The 22,987-nt window shown below is 43.5% G+C and overlaps 1 protein-coding gene across 13 annotated transcripts in view; it reads left to right on the top strand.

The window, feature by feature from the left end:
- The window catches only part of HUWE1 (HECT, UBA and WWE domain containing E3 ubiquitin protein ligase 1), a 226,822-nt gene that overhangs the window by 156,554 nt on the left and 47,281 nt on the right, over positions 1 to 22,987 (top strand). For all 13 annotated transcript variants that reach the window (XM_077479218.1, XM_077479208.1, XM_077479201.1 and 10 more), the window contains 7 exons: positions 1,091 to 1,369; positions 1,458 to 1,710; positions 10,313 to 10,446; positions 10,564 to 10,781; positions 15,241 to 15,529; positions 19,233 to 19,335; positions 19,786 to 20,329. In XM_077479218.1, the coding sequence (XP_077335344.1) occupies positions 1,091 to 1,369; positions 1,458 to 1,710; positions 10,313 to 10,446; positions 10,564 to 10,781; positions 15,241 to 15,529; positions 19,233 to 19,335; positions 19,786 to 20,329 (1,820 nt within the window). The remainder of the gene's footprint in view (positions 1 to 1,090; positions 1,370 to 1,457; positions 1,711 to 10,312; positions 10,447 to 10,563; positions 10,782 to 15,240; positions 15,530 to 19,232; positions 19,336 to 19,785; positions 20,330 to 22,987) is intronic.

Below are 22,987 nucleotides of genomic sequence, written 5' to 3'. Positions count from 1 at the left end.
ACTCTGAAGGAGCGGCCGCTCGTGCCGATTCTTCAGGGTCCTGTGCGGTGACCAGCGGCTCCCGCGCACATGCGCAGCAGTGATGTCACGTGACTCTGGGCCAGTCACACAGCTAGAGTCTTCAGACCTGGAAAGAATACAGGCAAAGATGAATGCGACCTCCAGCAGGGACAATGAGGGCTTTGTTTGCAAGTAAGTGTCATGTAATGTGCTAGTATACGTTGCAGGTAAGAAAAAAAGTCCTCTTTAAGCAGTTTTTTCTCTTCCCTGATAGAAAAAGAGATGGTCCTGTCATTCTTCTTATGTTTCATTTGATCATTGATCTTGTCAGTGAAAGTCCTAATTTGGATGTTCTTTTGTATTTAACGGCTTCTGGACCAGCCACAGCAGTTATACTGCGGCAGGTTAGCTCCCGTGCACGAGCCATTATAGCAGATCCCTGTGACTCAATGAACTTGCCATCAGCCTTTGTGACTGTCGGCTTGTAGTTCTCAGTGAGCTACCAGAGCACTACATTTTTCCTCTACATCAAAGCTTGCACAAATAGCCTTAGGTAATATTCGTAAAAGGATGTTAAAAACCCTTGACATTAGTTAATTCTGTTTCACTTTGTATATCACATATCAAACCTACATGTTTCATACATGGAAATCTGCAACTTTTTTATTGGTTAAGACTTTGAAGGCAATAATGCAATCTCAAGAAAAAAAATCCCCCATGCTGTTGTTTGAAAGTCACTACTGATTAATGTGCTTTATAGTCCATGTGGTCATAACTTTTCCTGGTGTAAACCGAATTAATTCAGCATTGGGTTTTTTTTTTTTTTTGTTTTGTTTAAAGCCTTGTTAATCGCAGAGAGACATTTTGCAGTCGTTTTAACCTATATTTTACTTTTCAGTGCAATACTATTGTGAAAAAGCTATAGATACTCAAGATGAGGGTTTTATAAATGTGTGTGCGCTTCCAAATAGTTTTGCATGCTTGAGCCCTGAAGTAGGGTTCATGAAACTGTTAAATATGCATGTAGACCTCAGTCGTATAGACCCAACTCCATGTATATTTGTCTAAGTGGTACTTTATCTCATCCAAGATCAAGATGGTAGCAGCCGTCCTGAGAACTTCCCAACTGCCCCTTCCTCTGCAGAGGGGACCCCAACAAGCCCAGAACTAGTCCCCTTGGACTCTTCTTTGCGTGCTCATCCTCCTGAAGCTTCTCTGGTAGACCTCCCTCAGAGTTTGCACCCAGAAACTGGACCAGAGGATACTGGGCAGCTGCTAATGCCAACTGAAGCTGAGGATTCTGGGCCAGGAAGACCAAGCGCAGAGGGGGAGGCAACCCAAATGGAACTGTCACCTGCACCAACAATAAGTTAGTATACCCCTCTATTTTATCAATAGTCTGCGTATACAATTGCCAAGGCAAGCTAATTTAATGTTTTTCCCTTCCCTTTTACTAGCCTCTTTGTCCCCAGAGCGGGCTGAAGATTCTGATGCTCTTACGGCTGTTAGCAGTCAGCTTGAAGGCTCGCCTATGGATACCAGCAGCCTTGCATCAGGTCCTCTGGAGGAGGGCGTTGGAGAGGCCTCTGGAGTAGTAAATCCAGAACAGCCTCTTGTGGTCACCAGTAGTATTGCAGTTGGTCAGCAGCCTGTAGAACTTCCGACTTCAACTGAGAGTCAGGCAGCTGTATCTCAGCTCGGCGATGAGAGGTAAGAAGTAAACATGTACTTGCAGGAAAAAAAAAAATGGTAAAATGGACCGTAATTTTGGGATGGGTGACCGCATCTGGAAGTCCGGACTGCTGCATGTAAATTGCTAAACAGGGTTGGAAATCACTGTGGCAGCGTGTTAAGGTTTAGGATATTCATTTTGAAAGAAAAAATGAAGCAAGCAAAAAACAACAATGTTTTATATTGGTTGACCAGTCCTTAGATGTGTTGGTTGTATTATGCAATTACAAAAAATACCTGTTGTTCCTACCAGAAATGCAGTGTCTGCATATCTTTCATCAGGCCCGTTGTAAGGATAAACAAGGGCAGGCTTATTTGAAGTGTAACTTATAGCTACTTCTAAAGATACTTTGGAGGAGTGAAGGCCAATTTTGTTATGTGCAGGGTTATTAAATTTAAAAAGAAAAAAAAATGCATCAGTGTACAATTTCAGCATACCTGGATGAATTGACTCCCATGTGCATGCATTATGGTTGTGTCATCCCGAGCCAACCAATCGCAATGGTCAAAGGCATAGACTTGAAGCCTGGGCAGAGATGTTTATGCCAATGAGGGGAACACTTGGACGCTGCTGGAGTGGAGAAAAATGTATTACCACTTTAATTTTCTTCCTGTTTTGTTGCTATTCACTTTGTGGCCTTGCCAGGGGAGCGCTTCTGCTCATTTGACTCCTATATAGGGAAAAAATTGTGTCACTGCACACATGCACTGTGAGAAGAGGGCTATCTGGGACATTTTTGGAGCACCATTTGTTTGTAGTGGCTGAAGTATAGTATGGAGGATTAATTTGAGCTCATCTGTACTAGGAGTATGTAAATCCAAATGATGTACTTCTATTACTTCTTTTTGGTGTGTTAACAACGACCATTTTGTTTTGTTTATACGTTTAAAATTTTTTAATTTTTTTTTGCTAGAAAATTACTTGGAACCCCCGAACATTGTATATTGTTTTTTCCTAACACCCTAGAGAATAAAATGGCGGTAATTGCAATATGTTTTTTCACACCGTATTTGCGCAGTGGTCTTACAAAATAAGACAACGGTAAAATTAGCCCAATTTTATTTATATATTGTGAAAGATAATACGCTGAGTAAATTGATATCCAACATGTCACGCTTCAAAATTGCGCCCGCTCGTGCAATGAAGACAAACTTTTACCCTTAAAAATCTCCATAGGCGACGTTTAAAAAAATTCTACAGGTTGCATGTTTTAAGTTACAGAGAAGGTCTAGGGCTAGAATTATTGCTCTTGCTCTACCGATTGCGGTGATACCTCACGTGTGGTTTGAACACAGTTTTCATATATGGGCGTTGCTTCCGTCCGGCAATTGTATAGAGACGGGGACCATCTTCCCCTCACTCATCTCCATACCTGACAGGATGCGATCGCGACTCCCTATGGCTCCGGTAAGCTGGTGGGGGCACCGGATCGTGGCGGGACCCTCTCCTGCCACCGATGAAAGTGATCTTGCAGTGAATTCGCTGCAGAAACCACTTTTATCTTGTGGACCGCCTGCTGAAGAAGAGGATACTGGAGTTTTGGCAGCTAGTGCCTGCCATAACAACTATATCCTCCTTCAAACGGCCGCTGTTAAACTGCGGCGGACGGTCCGTAAATGGTTAAATATACCATTCAAAGTATTTTGTTTTATATCTGTTAAGTAAGAATAAAAGTGTTGATCTTGTCAAAACTTCAAAGTTGTCTTATGCCCTCTACATACTTTTATGGTCTGCTTAGCCCTCCTGGTTGTCTTGTTGTACAGAATGAGTTGGCCTTTATGTTTTAGAGATCTGAGAGAAAGTTTAGCAGAAGACAGTGGGCAGGGCTGAATACACTCACTCCCCACAAAAATGTTGTGTTATCAGACCTAAAGCGGAGTTCCACCCAAAAATGGCACTAACACTTTTCCGATTACCCCCCCCTCCCACTTCCGCCGATAGATCACCGGAGTATCCGTGGCGATTTACGCCATTTCCGGCCCCTCTTCCATCCCGCCCCGCTGTCTTCTGGGAAACGCACAGGTCCCATAAAGACAGCATGGGCCAGTGAGGACGCGTAGCGCAACTCACACATGCACAGTAGGGAACCAGGCTGTGAAGATGCCGGTGCCTGCACACGGGAGCCGAGGGGCATATCGACTTCGGGTGAAGACATTGCGGGCTCCCTGGACAGATAAATGTCCTTTATATTAAAAGTCAGCAGCTGTAGTATTTGTAGCAGCTGACTTAAAAAAGTTCCGCTGTGCTCAGTTTTAAGATCAGAGTTCCTTTTTAGCAGATAAACGGGTATTTCTTTATCGTACATCCTAGGACACAGTCTCAAGTTATTGGTGGGTTATGGGCCTACTTTCAGGTGTTGACACTGGTATAACCAATACAGGAAGTTGACTCCCCTATATAACCCTCCTCCTTCCAGGAGGCCAGTGTCTAAAGGTGTTGGTCACGAGTGAAGATGTGCTCTAAGGAGCTCCAGGAGGGATCCACGCTGGATTTAAAGAACCTCCACAATCAGATCCATCCTCGCCACGGAGGCCATAGGATGGTACTTGAACCTCGATGCAAGAACAAGGTTTTGTCAGTATCGCTTCTCTTTGAGAGCTGGACCATAGGAACCAGGACGCTTTTTGGTCTTGCTACATTACCTAAAGCTGTCCTGAGGGGTGCTATACAAGGCCCAAAGGAGCAGAACCCCTTTTTAAAAGGGCCCCAGTCTTTGAGCATGTGATAACGCAGCCCGCCGTGATGGGTGACGTTATTATCTGCTGTTTCAGCAGTATCCTGCAGCGAGGATGAGGTTAAAAAATTTTTTTTTTAGAGGTTATGCGTTTTTTTTTCTTTATAAAAAAAAAAAAGACCTTTTATATGACTTAATGCCATAGAACAGGACTGTCTCAGTATATGTTTAATCCAGCAGAGGGGGTTCTTTAGCAGGCTGGATGGTTATCAGCTGCTTAGCAGCTGAGGGGAAAAGTTATCCCATATCATTAAAGCTCTGCAGAGTTTAGCAGCATGCTGAAGACCCCCCCTTTCCTCCCCCTCTTCCCCTCTCCTCCTTTGGAGTTTAGCGTCTTTTTTTTTACTCACGGTTAATGGTAGGTATCCTAGCCTGCTGTGGAGCGGCATACCGGCAGTTGTTTTCAAAGCAGCGTAGGTTCTCTCTCCCTTCAGGTCTGCATAATGCAGACCCGTATCCCACTCGTGCGCACGCATGAGCTAGGCATATTGAAACTGAATGGGGGTTGCCGGAGGACGCAGAGGGGCATGGCTGTAGGTCACATGACACTGTATGTATGAGACAGAATGTCTATCCACACAGCGTTGGATTACTGAGGGGGAAGCGCTGTGGACGCCAGTCAGGTCCACCTGAGGCTCACACATTAAAGCACTCTGCTACAAGGAAACTCAGCCTGCAATCGCAGCCATAGTCTACTGAGGAGAGGAGTCTGTTATACTAAGAGACATCTAGTGCGGGGCACGTAAGGGTGTAAAACGGGTATTTCCAGTACAGGAAAAGAACTGCTGTTAGCATGCATTGTTTGGCTAGAACTATTTTTAGCAGATATTGTGTGTACCTCTGCTTTTGTACTTGGTATTATGTCTACCAGACCTACCGTAAAGGTACCTAGGGTGTCACCCTCAGGCGCTGGGAACCCCAGTCATGCCTCCATACTGTCTTCCTCTTCAGAGAGATCAGACATGGCATGCCAGGGTGAGTCATTGGAAGCTAGCGGTGGTGCAACTGCTTCACACACTTCAGCCCCTGTATATGTGACTGGAGAAGCACTTTCCTCTGCCCTGCAGGGCTTAGAAGGAAGATTAGCGACTTTAATCACATCATCCATCCAAGTGGATAGGAAACGTCCTAGATCCTCCTCCCCAACTTAGACTCTTTACAGTCAGTGGAGGGTCCTAAAGAACTATGGGGACAAGACAAGGTTTTACCCGCAGATGATCGGGAAGAAAAACAAGCTGTTTTTTACTCCGCAAAGGAAACAGTACTTGGAATTTCACCTTCACAAACTGAAGTACAGAGCCTTACAGAGATGGTTCGCTCTACTTTCATGTTACCCCTAAAAGAGTTAGCTGAAGGTCCGGTCTCCTCTTTGGGATCCTTAAAACCTTTATAGCCTTTACGTGCGTTTCCAGTACACGCATTACTTGAAAAGCTTATTTATTCCGAATGGGATCATCCCGGATAAGCATTTCTCCCCTCCCAAGCGATTCTCTAACCTCTATCCTATGGAGGAAAAATTCACTAAAAGTTTAACTTGTCCAGGGGACATTGCACATATGCTTAAGGATCTAACAGATAAAAAGTTGGAAGGTCTGTTAAAGTCCTCTTTTTCCTTAGCAGGGACCATAGCTCAGCCTGCAATAGCAGCCATAGGCATCTGTCCGTCCTTAAAGGGATCCAGCCAAAAGGCAATCCCTGTTGCAAGCATTGGACCGATTATTGGCTCAAGGGGTGATCATGCAGTTTCCCAAAGAACAGGGTTTGGGGTTTTACTCAAACCTATTTACGGTGTCAAAGCCGAATGGAGATATCAGACCTAATCTAGATCTACGGAATCTAAATCCGTTCCTGAGAATCCGCTCCTTTCGCATGGAGTCAATCAAGTCAGTCGTATCTATCCTACAAGGAGGGGAACTTCTGGCATCCATCGACATCAGAGATGCATATCTGCATGTCCCTGTATTCCCTCCTCACCAGAGGTTTCTGCGTTTCGAGGTAGAAAAGAAGCATTTTCAGTTTGTAGCCTTGCCCTTCGGTCCTGCTACAGCACCTTGGGAATTCACAAAAGTACTTGCCCCACCTCTAGCCAGGTTAAGGGCGCAGGGCATAACTGTCTTGGCTTACTTAGACGATCTATGTTAAGACGGGGTGTAGCCGTTTCAAGCAGTTACCTGAAAAGTTTGGGTTGGTTTCTCAACCTAAAGAAGTCCTCCTTGAAGCTAATAAAGAGGCTGGAATATCATATGATCATAGATACAGCCCAGAAGAGGGTGTTCTTGCCTCCGGCAAAGATCAGCTCCATACAGGAGCTAGTGAGGATGATCAGGTCAAGAAAAAATCTTTCCGTTCGCCTTTGCATGAGATTGTTAGGGAAGATAGTAGCTTCATTCGAAGCAGTTCCCTATGCCCAATTCCATTTGAGACTGTTTCAAAGCAGTATCCTGTCTGCTTGGAACAAAATGAGTCAAGCTTTGGATTTGCCAATGCGGCTGTCCCCAAGAGTGTCCCAGTGCCTCAGTTGGTGGTTATTATCCCGGAACTTGCTGAAGGGAAAAGCCTTCAGACCAATTATCTGGAAGGTAGTAATGACAGATGCCAGCCTTTCAGGCTGGGGAGCAGTACTAGAGAAGACTGTCCAGGGACGATGGTTAGGAACCGAAAGTACCTTACCCATAAACATCCTAGAGATTCGGGCAGTATATTTGGCTCTAAAGACCTGGACCTCCAGGTTAAAGAATTTTCCTGTCAGGATTCAATCCGACAATGCCACGGCTGTGGCATATATCCATCAACAAGGGGGCACCAGCAGTGTCTCAGCTCAGAGAGGGGTGAACCAGATTCTAACTTAGGCAGGGGAGATTCTTTTCCTCCCATCGGCAGTTTTCATTCTGGGAGTAGAGAATTGGCAGGCGGACTATCGAAGTCGCCAGCAGCTATTCCCGGGGGAATGGTCTCTTCACCCCGAAGTGTTTCCAGCTGTTTGCCAAAAATGGGGGACTCCGGACGTAGACCTTCTAGTGTCCAGATTCAACACAAAGCTAGTCAACTTTGTGTCCAGGACAAGGGACCCACTCGCGTACAACAGATGTGTTTGTGACCCTGTGGGATCAGTTCTCAATGATCTATGCTTTTCCCCCGATCCGGTTGCTGCCTCGGCTTCTTTCCAGGATCAAGCTGGAAAGAAAGTCGGTAATACCAGCATGGCCCAGAAGGTCATGGTACGCAGAGATTGTAAAGATGACAGTGGAGGGTCCTTGGCCCCTTCCACTAAGGCCAGACCTGCTATCTCAGGGGCCTATATTCCATCCTACTTTACGAACGCTAAATTTAACGGCTTGGCTATTGAGACCCACATTCTGAATAAACGTGGGCTTTCCAGGTCAGTTATCTCTACTTTGATGTTAGGAAGCCAGCTTCTAGAGCTATATATTATAGAGTCTGGAATACTTATGTTTCTTGGTGTGAATCCAAGGGTTGGCACCCTCAAATATATTATAGGCAGAATTCTTGCCTTTGTATAGTTGTGTGTAGAGATGAAGTTGGCCCTTAGTACTATTAAGGGCCAAGTCTCAGCCTTATCAGTTTTGTTTCAAAGACCGCTTGCTACGCATTCTTTAGTCCGGGGGTTTCATGCAAGGAATGCACCAGTTAGAGCCACCAGTTAGATCACCCTTTAAGCCTCTGGGACTTAAATTTAGTTTTGTCTGTTAGAAAAACAGCCATTCGAACCATTACAGCATATTCCTTTAGTCCTCTTGACAAGGAAGCTGGTATTTTTAGTTGCTGTATCGTCAGCAAGGAGGGTGTCAGTATTCGCTGCTTTTTCTTGTAAAGAGCCATATTTGGTTGTTCATGAGGACAGAATGGTATTGCGCCCTTGTCCAGGCTTTTTGCCAAAGATAGTTTCAGGCTTTCATCTAAATGAAGATATCCTGCCTTCCTTTTTCCCAAGACCAGGTTCCAGGGAAGAAAAGTCTCTACATTGTCTTGATGTAGTGAGAGCAGTGAAGATCTATTTGAAGAAAACTGCTCAGATTCGTAAGACTGACATCTTATTTATTCTGCCAGAGGGTCCTAAAAGGACAGGCAGCGTCAAAATCCACTGTCTCCAAGTGCATTCGGCAAGTTATAATTCAAACTTATGATTTAAAGGGAAAGATTCCCCCTTTTAAAGTTAAGGTGCACTCTACGAGAGCGGTTGGTGCTTCTTGCGCAGTGCTTCACCAGGCCTCCATGTCTCAGATCTGCAAGGCCACGACTTGGTCTTCAGTACATATATTTGCAAAAAAAAAAAAGTGGATGTAAGATGGAATGAGGATATCGCCTTCGGGTGCAGTGTGCTGCAGGCAGCAGTATAATTCCTCAGGTCTGGGTGTTGCCCTACAGGTTGTGTCTCCCTCCCCTTTGCTATGGTACATCCCACTAAGTAATTACTTGAGTCTGTGTCCTATGATGTACGATAAAGAAAATAGGCTTTTTAAAACCGCTTACCTGTAAAAATCCTTTTCTTGGAGTACATCATAGGACACAAAGCTCCCACCCCTCTGTTTTTTGGGGTGAGAGTATATTGCTTGGCTACAAAAACGGAGGTACTCCCGGGAGAAGGAGGGGTTATATAGGGGAGTCAACTTCCTGTATTGGTTATACCAGTGTTAACACCTGAAGGTAGGCCCATAACCCACCAAGTAATTACTTGAGACTGTGTCCTATGATGTACAGGTAAGCTGTTTTAAAAATCCTATTTTTTCTGTACTAGCATGGTCTTCAAAGGAATAAAACGAGGGGGAATGTGCATGTATTGCAGAGATTTACTGCCAGTGTTTGTTTTTTCCCTTGACATATGCTTTAACTTTTTTCTTTCACAATATTTTTATTGAATAAAAAAAAAAAAAAATACTCTCAAAACCGTGAACGGATTCCAAGCTCAGCGGCTGAGAGTGGTTTGAGAATGAAAGCATATATACCATAAATAGGCCCCTTATATGGTATAACCAGTATTAAACACATTAAAAACAAAAGGTAACCAGGTGAGGGTGCTTAGATACCATTCTGGTCCTTTAGGGTAATAACCATCAGTGCAGCTCTTGACGATCAAAGCCTAGAGAATGAGCTATGCATAAACCAACAATTTTTCTGTTATGAACCTGTATAATACTCTAAGCAGCACCTGATTTTGACCCATGTTAATATATAAAAACAAAGAGAAGGAGAAAGCTTGAGAGCCCTCTCAGGGACACAAAAAGGGGGGGTGGGTGTATCCCTTAGGCCTCCAGATGCCCCCACCCAAAGGGCCAGAAAACGATAACATCAAAAAATTTACCCCAGAAGTAAGAACAGAGAACCGTAAACTGACTTGGCATCTGGTGGTAAATAAAAAATGAAAAAAGTGGAAGAAAAGTAAGGAACAAGGGGGGAGAGGAAGAAGGAAAACAAAGAGGAGGTGCGGAGAATAAAGCAATGCCCACCCCAGGGAATTCAAGGCCACCACAAGTAGACATGACAGTTCTATAGGTCCAAAAAGTGAGAAGGTGTGCTCTTCGCTGGAAACTGGTCCAACCCAGGTTGCCAAATCTTAAGAAAATTGTCTATGTCCAACGAGCATCGCCGTGAGCTTCCTGTTCACCTACGTTCCATGTACCTGTCACTTCACCTCAAAAGAGAAGAGAGGTATATTCCATGCATCCGCAATGGTTTGTTTAGTGGCCATAAAAATGTGTGTTGCCAAGATATGTTCCCTTTTCGTTAACCCCAAGATAGGCCTATGAAATAGGGATTCCCACGGGTGCTTTAGTTCTTGTCAGATTGCTGTTTGGCTCAAATGTTAAGCTGTTCCTTTTACCTTTCAGCTCCACAGCGGCCCCATCTAATGAGTTGCCTTCTACCAGAGATCCTGCTGTGGCCTTGTTAGCAGGTGATTCCGGTGGTATCCTAGAAGAACCGCTGCCATCTACGAGTAGTGAGGAAGAGGATCCTTTGGCTGGTTGGTTGCGTTTGTTTTTACACCAAGCTTTTGTTCAGTTTTGTAACCCAGCATAAAAAGAACTGCCTTTAGGGAAAATGCATTAAAAATTGTTCCGTAATATCCTTGCATTTATAGGTATAAATCTACCTGAGGGAGTAGATCCATCCTTCCTTGCAGCTCTTCCAGAAGATATTCGCAGAGAGGTTCTTCAAAATCAATTGGGTATCAGGCCTCCTGCTCGGCCACCTCCTACTGCTGTACCAGTCATTCCTCCACCTGTTGTGGGAAGTGCCGGTGTCACTGAGGTCAGCCCCGAATTCCTGGCTGCATTACCCCCAGCCATACAGGAAGAGGTATGTTAAGACATATTAACTAAATCTGTGGTTCCCTTCACTTTCCCATCCATTGAGGGACACTGGAAGACTTTCACCTGTGAGTTTTACTGCCACCTACAAATGGATTGGACACTGGCAATTATAAATAGGCCAACTCTGGAAGAGGGAGGAGGACACTACTACCAGCATGTGTTTAATATTTTTGCTAGTGTCCTTGGTGGACTGATATCTTGTCTTCAGCTATGCTGTACTGGTGGTCCCCAGGTTACAAACTAGATGGGGTCTGTAGGTTTGTTCTTAAGTTGAATCTGTAAGTCGGAACAGGTACATTTTTTTTAATTGTAGCTCCAGCCAAAAAAACTATAAGCTTTTTGGATAGCATAGGGAAGGGTTAACATAATGTAATGTTTGTTTTGTTTTGCTGTCTGTGCCCCATTCAGAAGATTTACCCTCACTTTCTGTCCCTAAGATGGTTTTTGAAAATGTTGGGTTATTGTGGATACAAGGATAAAGCATCAGTGGAGACACCTTTTTCCCATAATCACTCTTACAGGAGTGGATTTACCTTTCATGGGGTAGATTTCCTTTTTTCCTGTTGTCTCCCTCCGTTTGTGAGTTGGAGTCGTTTCCTAGTCAGATGTTTGTAACTAGGGGACCGCCTGTATAAAAGACTAACCTGATTTTGTTAGCATAATTTTTGCTTACCTTTCAACATTTTCTTTTTATTCAAGAATCTTCTTACCTCTACTGTTGGAGCTGCCCTCTACGTTTACAACTGATGGGCATGTCCATATTCAGCCTGGCTTTTGAAGTGTTGCATCCATACCCCACTGAGCTGAACGTTTGCGGGGATAGGCTTGAGGTTGCCTATAGACACTGGTTTGCACATAGGGTGCATTCCTGATTCTGTTCTGGTAATTTGTTGACCATGGCACATTCTTCAGGTCCAGAGATGCCTGTGTTGCCTCAGCACTTGCTCTGTCTGAAGACTCCCTTTGTGAGTAGCCAGTTTGGACTGGGAAGCAACTCAAATACATAGGTCACTGTGTGCCTTTTAAAGTTCCCTGTTCCCTGACCATTTTCTCTGCAGTAGAGATTAATTCTGTGGAAGTAAGCCCTAATGCCATCTGCTGGGTTAAGTGCCGTGTGTGCGAACGCTGCATGCTTTTTTTTTTTTTTTGCCACACGGTGTCTAGGAAGCAATTCTGCATACGCTACTCCTGCTTTGCCAACAGCAACAAAAACTTCTATCTGCTCCTGCTTGCTTGCACTGAGGTCAGTCAGTAGACGCTGTGGGACTGAGCAGTGACATCTGCTAGGTGGAGTATCATGCAAGGGCAACACTTGGTGACAACATGTCTGATCCCCCCCCCCCCACACACTTCACAGGCGCCTCGCCACAACCTGGGATCCGATCCCAGCAGCACTAGAGCTGGCCATAGAATGGATGGTCCCTGTCCATTTCTATGATTCCAGTAGACTGGAAGTGTTGTCACTTCAGGCCCTAGTAGGTCACGCCCACATATGTGATCATTGTTCACGCCACATGTGAAGCATTGCCGCAAATGTTATAGCGAAAGCAGTAATTGCAGCGCTAGACCTCCTTTGTAACTCTAACCTGGTAACCTGTAAAAATGTTTAATGTGTAGCCTATGGAGATTTTTAAATACCGTATTATGGCGCCATTCCACAACTGTGGGCAATTTTAAAGTGTGACATGTTGGGCATCCATTTACTTGGAATAACAACAACATCTTATATTTTACCAAAAAGAATGGGTTATATAGTGTGTGTTTTTTTTTGTTTTTTTTTTAACAAAAACTGCATTCAAAAAATTGCTGTGCAAATACGGTGTCATATAAAAAATTACAATGGCTGCCATTTTATTTTCTAGGGTCTCTACTAAAAAAAATATATATATTTGGGGCTTCTGAGTAATTTTCTAGCAAAAAAATTATGATTTTTACATGTAGGGGAGAGATGCCAGAATTTGCCTGGGTGGGAGGTGATTAAATGGAAAGGCCTGGTACAGCTTTTATAAAGGTATATGACATTGTACACTTGTAAACGGGCAATGGCTACAAGTTTTTGCTCTAATCAGGTTTACAAACCCAAATAGAGCATTTAATGAATGTCTTCATTTGAGTTCAGAAATTCTGTATAGAATCCACCAGGGTTGCCATCACCTTCTTTACCAGGGAGACTTGCATTCTTTGGCTATCAAGGATACGTACTTTCATGTCTCCATCTTTCCAGAGCTTCAGCGTTTCCTACACTTTGCTGTGGAAGCCGTAAACTGCCAGTCAATTCTGCACCAGGGTGCTAGCCCCAGTACTATTTTTGCTCTCATGACAGCCCCATTGTGGTATGCTTAGATGACCTCCTGTTGTGGGATCATCTGTCAAAGAACACTTCTTTCACTGTCCAGACTTTTACAATGGATAAACATTGCTTTCACTGTCTAGACATTTACAATGCATTATATGGATCCAGAACCTTCAGAAATTGTAACTGGACACAGCACAGGCCAGAGTGTTGCTCCCATAGAAAAAACTTTAGGGGCTTTGATCTCAGATCCAAGATCTCCAGTCCAGGAGATGTCTAACGCTTTTATTTGTGAGTCTTGGTTCTGATTCATGGCAGTTCCATGATGTCCAGTCCAGATCTGTACTTTTGTGATACTCTTTCGTTTTGGGATAAGTCTGTTCAGTCCCTGGACAGACCAAACCAGGTTGACCCAGGCTTGGTGACTCTTGGAAGATCCTCATGATGGATGCCAGCCTGCTGGTTTCATCTCCTGATCACCATCCTGGAGCTTTGGTGATTTGACTGTTCTTGCATTTTTGGATTATTGTGCTGTGAAGGATCATCTGATCTGGGTTAATTTGGAGCCCATCGGGGCGGTGGGTGGCATATATCAACCATTAGGGAGGCAGCGAGAGAAGTAGAGCAGATGGTGTCCTGTACGTTTTAGCCTTGTCTGCTGTGTACGTCCCAGGCGTGACAATTTGAAAGATTTCTCAGCCTGCAATTTCTGTATTTGGAGTGATCCCTTCACCTAGAGGTTTATTAGAAGCCTTGTCAGAAGTGGAGGGAAACCAGGTATGATGACCTAGCCTCCAGTTTTAACATTAACGTGGAATTAACCACTTCAGCTCAGGAAGATTTACCCCCCTTCTTGACCAGGTCTAAACTAAACAAAGACTGCCATTTAAAAAAAAAAAAAACTTTATTTACTTGCTATGTAGCACATCCAATAAAAAAAACTGAAAAGATCAAGTTTCTTCATCAATTTAAGCCAAATGTATTCTGGTAGATATTTTTGGTAAAACTAAGTGTATATTGATTGGTTTGCACAAAAGTTAGTGTCTACAAAATAGTGGATAGATTTATGGAATTTTATTTATTTTTTTTTAATACTAGGAATGGTGCCAATCAGTGACTTGGCAGGACTGCCATATTGCGGCGGACAAATCGGTCACCTGATACTTTTGACACTTCTTTCTTTGGCCACAAGTGACACCAATACAGCAATCAGTGCTAAAAATATGCATGTAACTGTACTAATGACACTGCCCGTGAAGGGGTTAATATCTAGGGACATTAAGGGGTTAATGTGTGGCCAACGTGTTAATGTGTGTGCGCTTTTTACTAAGCAATGTAAAAAAAAAAGCACATTGCTATCAGAAGAGTGCCCTGTGTTTTACCTATGCAGGACTTTCTTCGGTAATGTCCGGAGCCGCTTGTCGGGTGTCGGTGACCAACCAATGGCCGACACCCACTGATTGGTTGGTGCTGCAGCCAATTGCTGCACAGGCATTGGTGAGTTCTCTACCCTGGCGCTGGCCAGCCTGCTGCAGTATATCTACAATGGGCAGTTAAACATCAGCAAAAAATTGGTCCCCAAGAGATTTTGGCCATAATATGCTAGTGTGCACCACATGGGCACATTATGGCAAACAGAACTGGGAAGCAGTCCCCTCCAGTGCTGCACTGTCAGTGCTCCAGTCAATCACAAGCAATTTCATCTTTACCCACCTTCTCTCCAGCTTCTAACTCTTTGGCTAGTGTCTGGGATGCAGTGATATCGCTCCCCTGCATTGGCCTGGGAGTCGCATTGTCACAGCAAAGAGCCGTGCCTTGAATGTACGTTGAGCTGCACACTTGTGGATCTTGTACAGAAAAAGTAGGATCGGAGAAGAGTTTATGACCGAAGAGACCAGTAGGGTCTCTATGGTCATAAATTATTTGTCTGATAGCATTTTGACACTTTTTAGGTTTAATTCCGCTACTGGACAGGGTTTTTCTCCAGATACAGTACATGGATTCTGTAATACAGTCCTCCTGTAGGCAGCAGTGTAACCTAAAGGTGAAAGGCATCTAGTATCCTTCAATGAAATCCAAGTAAAGCGGTTTGCAAGGAGTATAAAAATCGATATATTTTTATTTTGCTAATGGCTTTATTTTTCTTGCACAGGTTTTGGCACAGCAAAGGGCAGAACAGCAACGGCGAGAACTTGCCCAAAGCACCACGTCGGACACCCCAATGGATCCGGTTACCTTCATTCAAACTTTGCCATCGGATCTACGCCGCAGTGTGCTAGAAGACATGGAGGACAGTGTTCTAGCGGTCATGCCCCCTGACATTGCAGCAGAAGCACAGGCTTTGCGCAGGGAACAGGAGGCTCGTCAGAGGCAACTCATGCATGAAAGACTCTTTGGTCATAGCAGCACTTCAGCACTCTCTGCTATCCTCAGAAGTCCAGGTAATATAGACTTCATTAGCTGTCATTCATAGCTGTAAATATAGTTAAAAAGTAGCAGTTTTGTTTCCACATCTGAGCCTCCCACTAAACCCGTGGCCGTGCTGGCAGAGTGTACGACAGGTTTAAGTCAGTAATTCTTCTGTAGTGTTTAAGTTCCCTAAATTTCCTGTGACGTGGACAGGTCAGAGATAGTCGACACCCCTTTAGAACATAAGCAAACCAGCCCTGGGCTCCAAGCAAAAGCTCAAAATGCCTTGTAAAAACTGCACCCCCCTGTCCACTGGTTCTGGATGCAAATGCATCCTCTTTGTGAAGGAGAACCTGCACTGGTGCAAGTAAAGGAACGTTTGGGGGTGGACCTAGGTTACAGATGCATGCTTTCCTCTTCTACAGTGTATGCACTCAAAAGCATCTTGAAGTGCACTTTTCTTTGCGGCCCTGGAAAAATGAAATGGGGTCATCACATCAATGCTGGTAGAGTGTTCTCGAGGCTTTTTTTTTTTTTCCTTTTTTTTTTTTTTTATTAGAGATATTTATATAGCCCTGAATGCTTTTTATGTAACCGTCCATTTAGTAAGTGCTTTACATATATTTTGTACATTCACATCAGTTCCTGCCCTCAAGCAGCTTACAATATAATGTCCTTTGATTGAAATTCATATAAATACTAGGGCCAATTTAGACAGGAGCCAATTACCCTACATGCATGTTTTTGGAATGTGGAAAGAGACCCACGCAGGCACAGGGAGAATATGCAAAATGAATGCTGGTAGTGCCATGGTTGCTATTTAATTCGACCAACTAGTCACTTAGCCTCTTTTATTCCTAACTGTTCAGTTTCCAAGCCAAACCTACAGCTCATTCCGAACCGCAAGGGTCTCAACAAGTTTCTGAAAATGCAAAAAAATCCAGGGTGTTCACAAAGGCGTTTGGCACTGGTTTTTGAGTTTGTCGACTACCTTGGGAATCTATTGTGGGGTACCGAAGCAGCTGGCTTCTAAGGGAGCTATCGGTTCAGAAACTGACTGCGAATGTCCAGCAAGACGGTACAAGTTTCGGAGGTTCAGCTGGGTACTGACCCTTTTGAATTTGGCCTTTTATTTCCTTGGTTTGGACTTGCATGAAAGTGCTGGCGAAAGTTCATAGCTACCTTTTTGATGCAGGTTTCTATGCTCAGTTTCACTCTAGAAAGGTTTAGCGCAATTTCCCGTTGGAATGGGACAAAAGTCCTTGATTCTGTCAAGGCATCTGATATCCAAGACCAGTTTGGCTCTGGAATGGTGGATATCCACCCTGCTGTTGAATACAGGAAAAACTTTCCTTCCAGTGAACTGGAGGATCTTGATGGTGGCTGCCAGCACCTCAAGCTCGAGCAGTGTAGTTGTCAAATGAGCTGAATTTGCCGATCAGCTTTCAGCAACTGGCTTTCCTACATTGGTCTGTCTACCGGTGACTCCCCTTTAGGGTTCAATCAATGCCATGGCTGTGAATGTACATCACCCACCAAGGAGTAATGGAAAGCTAAACTGTTCATGAAGTGGACCTGATCCTGTCATGGGCAACATTTCACTTTATCTCTCTCCTTGGTGCAGATTCCCAGCATGAAAAATTGGCAGGTGAACTTTTTCAACCTCCAGCAGCTGGAGGTGTTCAGAGACTGGTTTGTGATGGAGGGTGCTTGATGTGTCGATCCTCAAGCATTTGTGGTAGATTGTTTACTCCGTGGGATCAGTTGTCTCTGATCTATGCTATCCCTCCACTCCAAATTCTTACCTGTTAAACAGTATTAAGGTGGAGGGTATTCCAGTTATTCTAATGATACCAGCTTGTCCAAGGGGAAAATGATATGCCCACATTGTAAAACTCCTGGCAGAAATGCTGTGGGCTTTTCCAGATCTCCCTGACTAGCTGTTGCAGGGTTTACTGTTCCATTCTACTTTACAGTTGCTGACTTTGATGGCATCGCTGTTGAAGTACAAGCCCTGAAGGAATATTTGATTCTGTTTTTTTTTGTTTGTTTTTTTATCCTCAAGGCTAGAAAGTCCTCTAAGACAGTGTACCATCGTATATGGAAGGCTTATTTCACCTGGTGTGTATCTCATAGGCTTCAGACATACAACGGTATGTTGTGAGGTTTATTTGGGCCTTTCTACAGTCTGCTGTGGAGAGGTCTCTGGCTTTGAGTGCCATCAAGGGGCAAACCATCCGTCCGGCCTTGGCTGATAGCTACTTTCTCTCAACTCTCAAAGGGTCTGGTTATGGATATTTAGGGGGAACTCCACGTCAAATTTTTTTCTTAAATTTGAGGCAGGGTTCCCCTTAATATCCATACCAGACCTGAAGGGCCTGGTAATTGAATTTGGGGGACCCCCACGCTTTTTTTTTAATTTATTTATTTTTTTATCAATGACTTTCAATGAGTGTTCTCTGTATTACGGAGCCGACAATTCATAATAGCTGCGAGTGATTTTAAAGGACTTTTTTTCCTGCATAAATGACACTTTGTGCAGGGACAATTCTAAGCACGGGAAACATGCGCCCCTTCACAGGCATACTATAGACAACCCCCCCCTACGAAATTTAAAGGAATATTACACTTTTATTGTTTCACTTTAATCATTATTAAAATCACTGCTCCCGAAAAAACGGCCGTTTTTAAAACTTTTTTTTGCATTGATACATGTCCCCTGGGGCAGGACCCGGGTCCCCAAACACTTTTTAGGACAGTAACTTGCAGAATCTTTTCTCTCTGTCAAATCTTTTTTCTCTGTCGAATATTTTCTCTATATAATCTTGGACTAATAGAGGTAAGGTTAAGCACATTCGACCACAGGTTCTATAGACACAGATTGTTGTCAGTCATGTCGAATCTCCTATTCTATATCGAACTGTTGTAACAATGAAAACGAAAATAAAGCATTTATTTATGTCGGATCTTTCGTTTTTCGGATTTTGTGCTTTCGTTATCGTTTGTCAAAACGAAAACAAAAATTGCTGAAATTCGGACGAAAATGCATTCGGACGAAAACGAATGCACATGTCTAATAATCATGCAATCTAGATGGCAGATAACAAACTTGGATGGCCACCTCCACACTTGATAGATGGATCGTAGGGTTAACCAGGTACATCAGTGTTAGATGGAACATCAAAACTCACATCAGGGAATGGATTTAAGCAATCATCGCCAGAAAAGAAGCAAAAATAGTGAAGCCCGTAAGGGTATAACACTTAAAATTTATTGTAGTCTACTTAGAGTGACAGCAACATCAGAACATATAAGAATCCACGGTATATAACGTGCTTTCATGTGACCTGCATTTGAGCAGTCACAAAATGTATAAGAGGCAAGTTTAAAAAAAAAAAATCAAAATCTGGATTAATTAAAAGCTTAAATTTAAAAATTCATAACTTTTTAAGTTTAACTAAGGATTACAACTACTTTTAATATGAGGGGCTGCACATGTGACAGACTCCTCAAAAGTGTAGACTATGACTGCACTTTCTGCCCACATGTTTCATACTTGGAATCTGTTCCGGTACTTAGAATCTGTTCCCACAAGCTCTCCAAATGGAGGAGGCAGACTTATCATCTGCCTGTCCTTCATTCATAGAGTGTTTTTGATTGACTAAAAAAACAAACCGAAAAAAAACTATTAGTAGTAGAATGAAAAAATGACTGCCTTTAATTTTGTCTTTCTAGCATTTACAAGTCGCTTAAGTGGAAACCGAGGGGTTCAGTATACACGACTGGCTGTGCAGAGAGGAAGCACCTTCCAAATGGGAAACAGCAGTACCCACACAAGGTAAGGGTAACTTAATCATATTGATCACTGGGTTTGCTGCAGGTTTTATTCCTTTTTGTTTAAACGCTAGAAAAAGCTGATCATTAGTTTGAGTTACATGAAGTACATGTGCAAAACAATGTACTTGATTTCTAATTTGCCTAGTTTTCTAATTTGCCCTGATTAGACCTAGGATTTTATTATTTTGCCAAGCTGGATTATTGAGAAGCTTTTTCAGAAAAAGCCTACAATGGCAGCCTTTATATTACCGTCATGACAGGTTTACTTTCAAGCTGAACTGCAGGCCAACAGCTAAATGCAAAGTTGAAATTATATATATTATGGGAGTTTTTACCTGCCAAACACATTTGTGTGTTTTGGGGTTAACTAACGTTTAGAGGTCTTGTCCTTTCCCCAAGCTGTTAACACTTAAATGGTGAAAGTACACTAACCCTTTCTCTCTCCTTCTAGGCCTGCAGGCAGTAATGTGGACAGTTTGCTCAGACTAAGAGGGCGACTTTTGTTGGATCATGAAGCTCTCTCATGTTTGCTTGTACTGCTCTTTGTAGATGAGCCAAAACTTAACACCAGCCGTTTGCACAGAGTCTTGAGGAACCTCTGCTACCATGCACAAACCCGAAACTGGGTTATCAAAAGCCTTCTGTCAATCCTGCAACGCAGCAGCGAAAGTGAACTCTGCATAGAGAGTCCCAAGAGTTCTTTAAGTGGCCCTGATAAAAGGAGTGCTGCCAAGGCTTGTTCTTCCAGCCACGATAATCGTCCTTTAGAACTGCTGCACAAAATGGAATCCAAAAACTCCAATCAGCTCTCTTGGCTCTCTGTTTCAATGGATGCTGCCCTTGGATGCCGAACAAACATATTCCAAATCCAGAGGTCATTGGGACGCAAGCACACAGAGAAGCATGCTGCTTGTGGCTCTACTGTTCATATCCACCCTCAGGCTGCCCCTGTGGTGTGCAGGCATGTGTTGGACACGCTTATACAATTAGCCAAGGTAGGTTAAAATGTGGTTGAAAAAAATAGAATATATGATGCTTTAGAAAAACAAGTCTGAATTTAGTTTTCTATTGGTTTTGGTAGTCTCTTCTTCGAAAAAACGAAATGGACATCACATACTGAGAATTTTTTTTTATTTATTTTTTTAGGTGAGGGGGTCTGTGTTCTTCTTTTTTTTTTTTTTTTTTTTTTTTTTTTTAAAGTGGGGTACCCCCTAAAAAAAAAAAATTAAAAGTCAGCGGCTACAAATACTGCAGCTGCTGGCTTTTAATAATCGGACACTTACCTGCCCCAGGGTCCAGCGATGCGGGGGAACGAAGCTCCCCGCTCCGCTCGCGGCGCCGTCATGCATACTGTGGGCACCCGGCTGTGGCTTCACAGCCGGGCACCCACTGCGCATGCGCGAGCGGCGCAGGGCGCCGTGATACGCCGTACAGTCACCTGGGACACATGACAGGTCCCAGGTGAATGTGCGGCGCGAGGGGAAGTGATGTCACCAGCCTGGGCAATGAGGAAGGCAGATTACGAGGGACCCCCTAGCAACCGGTATTTAGAGGTGAGTAAAAAATTTTTTTTTTTGCCAATTCTTTTTTTTTTTTTTTTTTTGACGAATTTTAAGCACTTTTAATTTTTTGGTGGCAACACCACTTTAAGGACGGGTGTTTTTACTGCAAATATTGGTTATAAGTATATAGGTCAACTACAATAAAGTAGGTGCTCATCGCATGTTTTTTTATGTTCCTGCTTTATGCACCAAGCTTTTTCACTGATGACATTGTAGCACATCCCTAGTTCCAGAGTTGAGGCCAAGGAGGTGGTCTATGTGTGACGTAATGTGCGATTTACACTCAGTCCAGCCTAACACAAACTAGTGTGAACCCAGTCCTGTTAAAATGCAGCCAGGCTTCATGCACAGTATGGCCAGGGTCTTTATTCTGTCCATATGGTATAAGCTAAGTTCATTGTTAGAACAATAATCCTTCCTGTGAAAGAATAACCTAAATTGTAACTACATTTTTGCCTAAATTCTGCCTCGTCTACGCAAAAAGAGCAAGAGAAGGAAGATTGATTCTCGATGAACCAAACTGGCCCAAAACGTTCTGGTACAAAGACATACTCGGACCTCTAGCCTATGCCCAACAGACCCAGTTTGCTTTCTCAGGGCTCTCTATACCATCCTTCTTTCCAGTCTTGTTGTTTAACAGCATGGCTGTTAGAACCCAGGTCTTAAGAGATGGAGAGGTATCGGAGTCTGTTACTCCCACCCTACTAAAAAGCAAGAAAATCCACTTCCATTAATATCCACTATTATGTTTTGGAAGTCCTTCTTGCCTGGTGAGAGAAAACGGCCAATTCAGTCTCAAAGATTACTTTGTGCCTTGCGTTCTGGCCTTCCTTCAATTGGGTATTGACCAGAATTTGGACTTAAGCACTCTGAAGGGTCAGGTTTTGGCCTTTATTGCTTTTTTTTAAAGGCCTGTTGCTTTGCGCTTCCTTGTTTAACCTCTTCACAGTGGCCGAACGCACATATGCGGCTTCTTGGTGTGTGGGCCTTCACGTCTGCTTTATATGCAGCCCTCCCTGTGCATTTCCAGCACAGTAGCCTCTTTCAAACATGTCTCTAATATTGCAGCTCTCTTGTGAGTCCCCCACTGCTCAATGGATACGAAATCTGATTGCTAGAGCCTTTACGCTCAAGGACAAGATCCTCATGCTCTTCCACCAGATCAGTGGGAGTTTTCTGAGATTTCCGGCACAAGACTGTAGCCCAGCTTTGTAAGACCACCACCTGGACCTCTGTTAGTGTCTTTTCAAAGTTCTCCTAGGTGGATGCACAGTCCTCTGTGGATGCAGCTTTCAACTGCAAGGTTCATGCAGCAGCACTCTTACTTTGATGCTTGTTTTTGGGCCTATAGGGGTGTGTGTGTGTTTGTGTGCGTTTTTTTTTTTTTTTCTCTTTCTTGCCCTTCTCATTCATTGCTTGGAGATGTCCCAGGGAATACTTAACTTTTTCATGTGTTCTGTATTGTACAATTAAGAGGAATTTTGAATTGGCCTGGAAATTGCATATCATGGATTACAGCACAGGACACATGCCACACTTCCATTCCTTGCTTACTCTGCATTGCTTGCTACCTGAGGATTCAGAGTGGTGTAGAGTTACAGGTGAGCCGCCAAGGGGGGATGCATTCTACAAAGCCTTGCCAGTGTCCAGTTAGTGTTACTATACCCACAGCCGTGAAAATCAGTTTGTATATGCAGTAAAGCATGCTTGTTATACTCACTGTGAATACTAAGGGGTTAATCCACTACATTGTGTAAAAAGGCTGTTTGATCCTGTCTTCTCAGATCCTCTCCTTCCACAGTCCCCTAACTATGCTCCTGATAAGAAGGAGCCTTTGGAGTCACTCTGCACATACTCAGTCTGGAGTGTATGGCTAGAGAGTTGTTGGTTTTTTTGTTTTCTTTGGCCCTGTGCTGATCACATGCATCTTCCTATCAGCACTGTCCATAAGGTCAGGGGTCCTGCAGCCTCATAGAACAGTCAGAGTAAAATGAAAACTCCTTTTACAAGCTTTAACCAGACACGGATAGAAGTCACAGGACTGCTATATACTGCTGATGAGAAAAAGTATTTAGCAGTTTATATTTACTA

This window comes from Lithobates pipiens, unplaced genomic scaffold, assembly GCF_037356315.1.
Source record: "Lithobates pipiens isolate NorthernLeopardFrog02 unplaced genomic scaffold, aLitPip1_a1.2 Scaffold_1, whole genome shotgun sequence".
Lineage (NCBI taxonomy): Eukaryota > Metazoa > Chordata > Amphibia > Anura > Ranidae > Lithobates > Lithobates pipiens.
Note: the sequence above shows the minus strand (reverse complement) of the source record. Positions and strands in the feature narration are given on the sequence as shown.